At 48.0% G+C, this 10,570-nt stretch overlaps 1 protein-coding gene across 1 annotated transcript in view; it reads left to right on the top strand.

The window, feature by feature from the left end:
- Window positions 1-4,452: 4,452 nt before the first annotated feature.
- The window catches only part of Tmem39b (transmembrane protein 39B), a 22,553-nt gene continuing 16,435 nt past the window's right edge, over window positions 4,453-10,570 (top strand). The window contains exons 1-5 of the mRNA XM_021201207.2: window positions 4,453-4,542; window positions 7,736-7,862; window positions 8,822-9,041; window positions 9,556-9,639; window positions 9,952-10,106. Coding sequence (XP_021056866.1) covers window positions 4,539-4,542; window positions 7,736-7,862; window positions 8,822-9,041; window positions 9,556-9,639; window positions 9,952-10,106 — 590 coding nt within the window. The 5' untranslated portion in view covers window positions 4,453-4,538. The remainder of the gene's footprint in view (window positions 4,543-7,735; window positions 7,863-8,821; window positions 9,042-9,555; window positions 9,640-9,951; window positions 10,107-10,570) is intronic.

The following is a 10,570-nucleotide window of genomic DNA, read 5'->3' as shown; positions in this document are numbered from 1 at the left end:
ATGTGGCGCCCTCTGGTGGGTGTTGATGGTAAGGGAGTAAGATCAGATGCAAGACTGACATTGCGCCCTGAGAGAACAAAGTGGAGCAACTCCCCCAACTCTGAATGACAGCCATCTGAATTCTCATATACTATGTCTCTGCTATCTACCCTCCGTTATTCCTTACAATAATGAATAGGAACCATACCTAATTTTCAGGTCAGACAGACTTGAAGAACTGGAATCAAATTCCTTGCAGCATTTAGGATCCTCAAATGATATTACCAATCTGTTTTTCTAGCTTCAATTATTGTCTTGGTTTTACTTTTCCATTAATATAAAATGCCCCCCATAAACCAGGTTGGGGAGTGATTTTATTTTATCTCACAGTCCAATTGCAGACCATATGAAAATCAAGGCAGCAGTAACTTGAAGATGCTAGTCACATCCACAGTCAAGAGCAGAGGACAGATACTTAACACTCATTTTCTCTTGAGTCCAGGACCCAAACCTCAGGGCGTGATTGAATGAGTCCTCCCTCTTTGTTGACATAATTAAGATAGTATAGGCCAACCGGATCTAGAAAATGCCTCATCGAAATTCTTCCCCAGTTATTCCAGGTTGTGTGTAGGGTTCACAAAATTAATCTCGGTTATGCTCAAACCTACCAGACTCTCGTGAAGCATTGTGTTGTGAACCTTCCCTTCAGTCTCCAGGCCTGTCAAAACAACATGAGGCCTTTGCTTAGTTTAATTCAGTGTTGGGGCTGGGCATTGTGGTAGAAACTTTTAGTCCCCACAGAGCCTGGATTTCTGAGATTGGAGGCCAGCCAGGACTATAGAGTGAAGCCCAACCTCAAAAACCTTCCCAGAGGCTTGTTATCTCTGTAAAACATAAAATGTGAACTTGGACAAGAACATAGGAATGAGGGCTGATGTATGGAAGGGCTAACCATACAAGGAGTGAAAGTGACCCAAGAGATTAGGACATGAATACCCTTGAATGTCCTTATATTAAAGATCTGAAATGTCTTTGGGAGACCAAACCACTTGGTAGCATTTCTTCAAAGCGTTTGCTTTCGTCAGCCATCACAAGGAAGTCTCAGGATTTCTTTTTTGTTTGTTCGTTTTTTGTTTTTTTCGAGACAGGGTTTTCTCTGTAGCCCTGGCTGTCTTAGAACTCACTCTGTAGACCAGGCTGGCCTCGAATTTAAAATCCGCCTGCCTCTGCCTCCCGAGTGCTGGGATTAAAGGCGTGAGCCACCCCACCCGGCCCGAGCTTTCTTAATAGTTCTAGTGTATATACTATGAAAATATCTCATTTTACCTGACTTAGATCACTAATTCCCCCTCAACTTGAGCCAACCACTTGTCTGGAGTTGCAGGACTGTTGAAATGCTTTGACTCAATCATTTGCCCACTGGAACTTCGAGAAGACTCAACTGTAAATGGACTGAGTGAGGCAGAGAAAGTTCCCAAGGGAGAATCACCTTTCATATTGGAAACAATGGATGTCGAGCAAGCAGTCATGCAAAGTGGGTTGGACCCATGGGTGCCCTTGCTGTCTTACCCTGAGTTGTAGCTATGCCAAGTCAATTCAGTAAATGTTTCCTGGGAATTCACTATGTACAATATTTGTATTTTTACAATGTAGATTCATAAACATTCTCTACCAAATCCAAAAGCAGTTACCAAATTCAAGAGTTGTTTCATCCCCATATGGTACAAGCACACTCTACAAATCAACAAAAGATCATGCTAGAGATTAATCTTGGCCTTATAACAGAAACTGGACCACTGAACAAAACTTACTCATGTCAGAAGTTGGATCTGACCCCTCCTAGGAACTTGTTTTCATACTGTCCTCTAAACAGGATAGTTCAATACATTATTCTGTTTCTTCATTAAGGTGTAGCGATTTGTTCTCTCTCTCCCCAGGATATAGCAGTAATTGAAAGTATGGCTAGGTGTCCCACACATTCCCACGGATAGCCCGGCTTTGGTTTTTGGTGCTCACGGAGACTGGAGGAGAGCATCAGCTCCCCTAAACTGGATGTTCAGACCGTTGTGACCTGCCATATACACATACATATATACAGGGTGTTGGGAATTGAGTTTGGGTCCTCTAGACTCTGCTAAGTTGTGCTAACCAATGAGCCATCGCTCTGGCAATTCTGTGAGTGTGTTACAGTGTGATATGAGTGAAGTGCCAGTGCCCTCTGAGACCAGCGACAGAATCTCCTGTATCCTAGTTAGGTTTCTATTGCTGTGATGAACCCCAGGACCAAGAGTAGCATGGTAAAGTGATTTCTTTCATCTTTAACTCAGCAGGAACCTGAAGCAGAGCCCATGGGAAGTAACAATTTCCCCCCATGGCTTCCCTAGCTTGCTTTCTCATACATCCCAGGACCACCTGCCTAGTGGTAGCACCACCCACAGTGGGCTGAGCCCTCCCACATCAGTCATTAATCAAGAAAATGCTGCATGCTTGCCTATTGGCCAATCTGGTGGATGCAGTTGTCATCCACACATTACTTACCCACTTACCCATCTCCTTCCTTGTTATTTCTTAAACATATCAGGCTGAGTGCCCTTGCACTGTTCCTCTGTCTAGAATCTTCCCTCCCCCCAGACACTTCCTCTAAATCATTTCAAGGAAGCCTGCTTTCTTTCCCCATCCTATTTAAATGTGCATCTGGACACTCCCGTTTTTCCTTTCATCCAGCATTCTCTTCTAATATACTATAGAATTTACTAATTTTCATGTCTGTCTGCCCTTATAATTGAAAATCTGTAAAATCTATAAATCTCTTCTAATTTGTTTGATTAATATGTGTCAAGCATTATGATAACCCATGAAGTCACAAGACAATTAAAATTGCTTGTGAGGAGCCGGGTGTCATGGTCGTGGTGCTTCCCTTTAATCTCAGCATTTGGGAGGCAGAGGCAGGCTGGGCTCTCCATTTGAGGCCAGCCTAGTTTACAAAGTGAGTTTCAGGACAGCCAGGACTACACAGAGAAAACTTGTCAAACAAAACAACAGGGCTGGCTTGATGGCTCAGTGGGTAAGAGCACTGACTGCTCTTCTGAAGGTCTTGAGTTCAAATCCTAGTGACCACATGGTGGGTCACAACCACCCGTAAGGAGATCTGATGCCCCCTTCTGGTGCGTCTGAAGTCAGCTACAGTGAACTTATGTATAATAATAAATCTTTGGACCCCAGTAAGTGGGGTTGAATGGAGCAAGCAGAGGTTCTAAAAATTCAATTCCCAACAACCACATGAAGGCTCACAACCATCTATACAGCTACAGTGTATTCACATATATAAAATAAAAAAAAATCTTGAGAAAACAATAATATAAAGATTGCTTATGAGGCTGGGACTATAAATGAGTGATAAAACACTTCCCTAGCATGTGTGAGGCCCTAATTTTAATCTCCTACCCTCACCCCCATAGATTGCTTATTAGTCTTGCAAAGGAAGAAATTACACTAACAGTAGCAGTAGCTACTTACTTCCTCTGTTAAATGTTTGCCAAACATGATGGGTAACACTGATTAAAACAGGTACTACATGGATTGTCTCATTTAATCTTCCATGCCTACAAGATAATTTGTGCTGGCATTAGGCTTGATTTCCATCCCTGCATAAATCTGTTATAGTGGGAGTAATAATTGCAAGAGTATGAAGCAGGATCAGAAATTCAAGGCCATCCTCTAATCCATAGCAAATCCAGGCTACCAGAGGCTCTATCTTAAAAACCAAAATCAAAGGGCTGGCGAGATAGCTCAGCAAGTAAAGGTTCTTGTAGCCAAGCCAAACAACCTACACGGTAGAAGAAATAGTACTTCTACCGGTTGTCCTCCCAAGTCCACTGCTCTGCGCATCCCTCCCCCGCTCCCGCACACCAAATTCTAAAATGTTAAAGAACCCTAATAGGCCGTTATTATTGATACCCATGAACATTATTTCGAAATGGCAGGCACAGGCTCTTAGTTAAGGTGGTGGCAGTGGAATAAACATGAGAAATGGATAGAGTTTAGGGTCATCAAGATGAGGCCAAAGATTGGATATAGAGTTTTGGAGGAAAGGGGAAATGACTCTAGATTTTGACTGGGGTAGGCCAAAGCATACTAAAAGCTGAGAGTACTGAAAGCCCAGGTTGGGACTCACTGAGTATGAGGTGACTGTGTTGCACAAAAACAGGATTTCACTAGAGGCAAAAAGCCCGCTCTGGTGTCCTCCTCTAGTCAGAACAGGGCGAAGAAACACGGGAGGTTGGCTCGCCCGCTCCAGAATCTCTCGAGCAGCAGCTGCGGGAAAGGCGTGGGGAAAGGCAAGACAAAGAGCCTCTAGCACAGCTTTTGTCCAAACGGCCCCTTTAAGAAGCGCGCTCCCGACTCCCAGCCCGCCTAGCATGCAAATTGAGCAGCCGGAGGGAGCGTGCGGCTGATACCCGGCCCGGGCTGCGGCGGTTAGTCCTCTCTCGGCCGCCGTCGCCTCCGACATATTGCCCGCAGGAGCTGCGGCGGCGAGCGGAGAGCGCCGGGGGAAGGAGATGGGTGAGCAGAGCTGGCTGGGCTCGTCCGGGGGTCACGGGATAGCGGGGAGCCTGGCTGCGAACTGCCTCCCCACGCGGACCGGAGTCGCGGGGAGGGGGAGGGGAAGGGACGCGGCGCAGGCGGGACCCCGCCCCTCCGGTCCTGAGGGGGCGGGTCACTGCTTGGTAGGCGGGGCTTCCAAAAGGGAGAGGGGCCCGAGGGGCTCGGGCTTTCTTTGGGGCACACAATTCTCCTGTCTGCAGATGGGGGCCGGGCACCCTGGTGGGAGGGGCTGGGAGCTAAGGGTGCGGCTTTTGCGATCGCCGGTGTGGGAGAGAATCTTCTGGACTATAGGGGTTTACTATGAGAGCGGTGGGGCCGCAGGGACACCTAGCCCACCAAGGGAGTCCATTCTGATTCAAGCTTCCAGACCTAGAGAGCTTTGCCCGGCTTGTGGGCGGGGTCTTGGGGTTGACAGTTGTGTGGGGGCGGGGTTTCTGGGCTAGGGGCTTTATGTGGGTGCAGAGCTTCTAAAAGATAGTGGGTGTGGGCAGCGTTCCTGGGCTGAGGGTGTGTGTGTGTTGGGGAGGGGTGTTTTCAAACCAAATATAACAGTGTGTGAACAGAGCTTCCGGTTTGGGGCTTGAAGTCAGCTCTTTGGACATGCTTATTTGGAAGAGCTGTCAGAAAACCTTCAGAGATAGGAAAGCTTGGGCACAATGTGTATGAATGGAGGCTACTGTGTTGCTATGAGGAAGTTGAAGACTTCTAACTTCGACTAAGGGTTTGGGAGCTAAGTGCAGGATGCTGCCTAAAATCTTAGACTAGACTACTAGGCTCAGGGAATCTAGCTTTGTAACATCTTAAGTTTGGAATTCCCAACCACGGCGCTCTTTCTAAGGCCATTCTGACGTTAAGCTCAGGCCCTGGAGGTTAATCTCAGAGCCCTGGAGGGAAAACTTGTCTCAAACCTGGCCAGATTGTAAGCGTCTGGAGACACAGATCCAGATGAAATCCAGCAAATACCAGCGCTGAGCAGCTCAGGACTCAGGGTCTGAAAATCTTACCAAACTGGTCCAGTGAAGCGGAGTAAGGGAAACGGCAGTAAAAATAACAGTCTGGGAGCACATGCCTGTCATCCTGGCATTTGGGAGACTGAGGCAGGTGGATTGAGGCTATTCTGTGCTATTTAGTCCCTTAAAAATGTGAATCCACTGACCTTCCATGTGAGTGGGTGAGCCAGCAAACATGTGAACATCTAAGGTGATCTGTGAGGTGCTGGAGAGAGTGCGCGGCGGTTGAGGGTTTTTACTTTTGCAGAGTGCCAAGCTTCAAAGCCTAGCAGCCACGTTGTGATTCACAGCCATCCCTAGCTCCAGCTCTGGGGACCTGAATTCCTCTTCTGGCTTCTGTACGCATTGGGCAAAACGATCATACACAAAACACATTTATTTATTTATTTAATGTAAGTACACACGATAGCTGTCTTCAGACACTCCAGATGAGGGTGTCAGATCTTGTTACAGATGGTTGTGAGCCACCATGTGGTTGCTGGGATTTGAACTCAGGACCTTCAGAAGAGTAGTCAGTGTTCTTAACCTCTGAGCCATCTCTCCAGCTCACAAAATACATTAAAAAAATACTTATTTATTTCATGTAAATGAGTACACTGTAGCTGTACAGATGGTTGTGAGCCATCATGTGGTTGCTGGGATTTGAACTCAGGACTTTCAGAAGAGCAATCAGTGCTCTTACCTGCTGAGCCATCTTACCTGCCCCCCCCCCTTTTTTTTTCAACAAAATAAATTTTTAGAGTTGTTTTTAAAAAAGATAATTTCAGCCAGGCAGTGGTGGCACACTGAGTTCGAGGCCAGCCTGGTCTACAGAGTGAGTTCCAGGACAGCCAGGGCTACACAGAGAAACCTTGTCTCGAAAAAAAAAAGATAATTTCAGAGAGTGAATTGTGGCAAAAAAAAGATAGAAAAAAGGTAGAACAAGGAGAGAGGCGACTTCTAAAATGGCAGTAAGCTGACTGGGAAAGGTGTAGTGGATGAAGCGTGAGGGCTGAGTTGGGCTCTCTGCCTGACTAGAAAGAAGCCTGGCAGGTGGGGTCACCCACCTGTAATCAGTCCCAGTACCAGGAGGCAAAGCTGGAGCCCTGAGGCCAATCAGTCAGTGAAGTAGTGAGCTCTGAATTCAGGAAGAACCTTGGTATGCAAAGAGCACAAAGGAAAAAGACTGACTGGGCAGTGGTGGCTCACACCTTTAGTCTCAGTGCTTGGCAGGCAGAGGCAAGCAGATCTCTGAGTTTAGGACCAGCCTGGTCTACAGAGTGATTTCCAGGACAGTCCAGGGCTACACAGAGAAACCCTGTCTTGAAAACAAAACAAAACAAAAACAAAAACAAAAAAGAAAAAAGAAGGGTTGGGAGGCTGGAGAGATGGCTCAGTGGTTAAGAGCACTGACTGATCTTCCAGACGTCCTGAGTTCAATTCCCAGCAACCACATGGTGGCTCACAACCATCTGTAGTGGGAATCTCATGACCTCTTGTGGTGTGTTTGAAGACAGTGACAGTGTACTCTTGTACATAAAATAAATAAAACTAAAAAGAAAATAAAGTGTTGGGAAGATAGCTTAGTTCTGAATGTGCTTGCCACACAAGCATGAGAACCTGAGTTTGGTCCCCGGAACCTGTGTAAAAAGGTGGGTGTAATGGCCTCAGCTTGTAATCCCAGCACTGTGGAGACTGAGACCCGTGGATTGCTGGGGCTCACTAGCCAGTCAACCTAACCTAACTGGCAAGTCCCAGGCCAATGAGAGGTCCTGTTTGGAAGTGACAGGAACAAGGACAAGGTAGAGAGAACTGTGCAGACCCGCTGAGCCCAACTCCACATGCACCATGGACAAGTCACGCAAGAGGTGGCAAGTGTGCTTCCTGGAGAGGGAGGGGCCATGGCCACCTGGAGCACTGAGTAGGGCAGGACTCAGGCAGAGAATAGCAGGTGACAAGAAACAGGCTCCTGGGAGGTTTTGAATGAGAAAATGAAATGCGTGAGTCCAAGGCTAGTCTTATCCACATAGCAAGTTCCAGGACAGCCAGGCTTGCATACGGAGACCCTGTCTCAAAAAACAAACAAGAAGGAAGGAAGAAAGACTAGGAAATACCAGTTAACCATGACAGCACTGCTGTCATCCTTGGTATATGGCCTACAGGAGGACGAAGAGGTCCCAACAGGACATCTTACTATCGAAACCCGCTCTGTGAGCCAGGATCGTCAGGGGCCTCCGGTGGAGGCCACTCTTCTAGTGCATCCGTGAGCAGCGTACGTTCTCGAAGCAGGTAAGCCACCTCTGTATCTCATACCTTCCTGGCAGAGTGTGGATCAAGCTGTCCCTCTCTGGATTTTAAGACGTACTATCTTACATGCCTGGTGGGGCTGGAGGGGACCAGAGTGAGCTCTGAGGTTGGTCACTGAGAGATGCCATGAGATTCTATAGAAGCAACCATACTCTTGTTCCAGCTGAGGTTCTACTCCAGATCTACTGATGGCACGCACAGGTTGCCATCTGCCTCTGGCCCTCCTCTTCCGTGTTTGTAAAGCAAGCCTCATAATTCCCTCCTGGGAAGTATGGGAAGGAGACCTCATCCATTTTTTTTTTTTTTTTCCCGAGACAGGGTTTCTCTGTATAGTCCTGGCTGTCCTGGAACTCACTCTGTAGACCAGGCTGGCCTTGAACTCTGAAATCCGCCTGCCTCTGCCTCCCGAGTGCTGGGATTAAAGGCGTGTGCCACCACCGCCAGACTTTTTTGGTTTTTTTTTTAATAATTTTTTTTTTTTTTTTTTTTTTTTTTTTTAGATTTATTTATTTATTTTATTTAAGTACACTGTAGCTGTCTTCAGACACTCCAGAAGAGGGCGTCAGATCTTGTTACAGGTGGTTATGAGCCACCATGTGGTTGCTGGGATTTGAACTCCGGACCTTCGGAAGAGCAGTTGGGTGCTCTTACCTACTGACCCATCTCACCAGCCCTTTTGGGTTTTTTTTTTGAGGCAGGGTTTCTCTGTGTAGCCCTGGCTGCCCTGGAACTCACTCTGTAGACCAGGCTGGCCTAGAACTCAGAAATCCGCCTGCCTCTGCCTCCCAAGTGCTGGGATTAAAGGCGTGTGCCACCATGCCGGGCTCCTTTGAGGTTTTTATCACAAAGTGTTTTGATGTACTACACTATCCTGTGTTCTAGAAGCTTTCCCTGGTCAGGTTCCCAGGTCAGCTCCAGCAGGTACTATTTTCCACTTCTAGGACCACTTCTGGGACAGGCCTCTCCAGTCCTCCACTGGCTGCGCAGACCGTTGTGCCTCTACAACACTGCAAGATCCCCGAGCTGCCCGTCCAGGCCAGCATTCTGTTTGAGCTCCAGCTCTTCTTCTGTCAGCTTATAGCCCTGTTTGTGCACTACATCAACATCTATAAGACAGTCTGGTGGTATCCACCCTCGCACCCACCCTCTCACACCTCCCTGGTAGGTGCTCAATCAGCAGCCACTGTGCGTGTGTGAATGTATGCACGTGGCATAGTTTATCAAGCACCACTGATATACACAGCTCCATATTGGTCATAATGAATGTAGAGGAATCAGGAGACTGGGGGCTCTTAACTACGCTGGGCACTGTAGAGGCAGCAGAGTCGATTCTGACAGGATTGATCCTAAGTCTTGTCTGAGAGATGAGTCGTGGAAATGTACGAATGTTTCAGGGGTGGACAGAGGAAGAGGTTCAGGGACAGGGACACGGTGTCGGAGCAAGAGCGCTCACACACCACTCTCTTATCCCCAGGGACTGTCCCACTTCCCTTCTCTGGGTCCTGTTCTACTCCTCTAGGTAATTTCCTGGCCTGAGTCAGCTGGAGGCCAATGAAGGTCAGAGAATGGGGACAGTCTCTGTGGAAAGGACTGGGCAGGGGGAGATAGTGGGTACAGAAAAGCCTATGTATGAAGAAGGGGCCCATGTGACCCCCAGGCCTCTGCCCCCTGACAGAATTTCCACCTGATCGACTTCAACTTGCTGATGGTGACCGCCATTGTTCTGGGCCGCCGCTTCATCGGGTCCATCGTCAAGGAGGTGATTGGGTCTAGAGGCTGGCAGGGGATTTGGGGTTCCCCTTCCCCCTGGGATGCCAAGGAGACACATCTCACCTAGCCCTTAGCCCTACAGCATTTCCTTTGAGCTCCTTGTGGACTTGACAAACATTTCTGGTATCCCATTAGCTCTCCGATCCACTAGGCATCAGAAAGGTGGACCTTGCCAGATTCTTCCCAGGCTGTTGTGCACCTCTCCCTGGGTGGGATTATAGACCATGTTTGGTGGGATTGGGGCATAGCTCCTGTGGCCTCCATCCAAGGCCCCATCCTGTCGTATCTCACCCCAACCCAGGCTTCTCAGAGGGGGAAGGTCTCCCTCCTCCGCTCCATCCTGCTGTTCCTCACCCGCTTCACCGTTCTCACGGCAACAGGCTGGAGTCTGTGCCGGTCCCTCATCCACCTCTTCAGGACCTACTCCTTCCTGAACCTCCTGTTCCTCTGCTATCCGTGAGTACCCCTCACCTCACCCCTGGCACCTGACACTTGACGCTGCCCTTTTTATGACTGGCTTCTTAGTCCTCTGTGTCTGCAAGACTCACAGGCAGACAGGCAACAGTAACCTCTCACAACGTCTGATAGTCTCCTGAGGTCAGGACGATTGGCTTTTTTAATAGAAGAAATTGAAGTGGGATAAGCTACTCCATCTCTACTGATGGAGGGTTGGAATGGGATGCAGATCTGTCTCGGTACCCAGGGGGGCATTTGCAACTGGGAATGCATGGGCTCACTCTGTCTCTCTTTTCTTTTCCTTTCTGTTTTTGTTGTTCGCTTGCTTGCTTGCTTGCTTGCTTGACTTCCTGTTCTCTCTGTACCCCTCCCCTCCTCCCCTTCCTCCTTCTGTCCCTTTCCCCTCAATGCTTATGAAATCTCTTGGGGGGCTTTACTTTTATCTTTTTTCTTTTTTTTTTTTT

Source organism: Mus pahari, chromosome 6 (genome assembly GCF_900095145.1).
Source record: "Mus pahari chromosome 6, PAHARI_EIJ_v1.1, whole genome shotgun sequence".
Lineage (NCBI taxonomy): Eukaryota > Metazoa > Chordata > Mammalia > Rodentia > Muridae > Mus > Mus pahari.
This window is presented reverse-complemented; position numbering and strand designations above follow the sequence as displayed.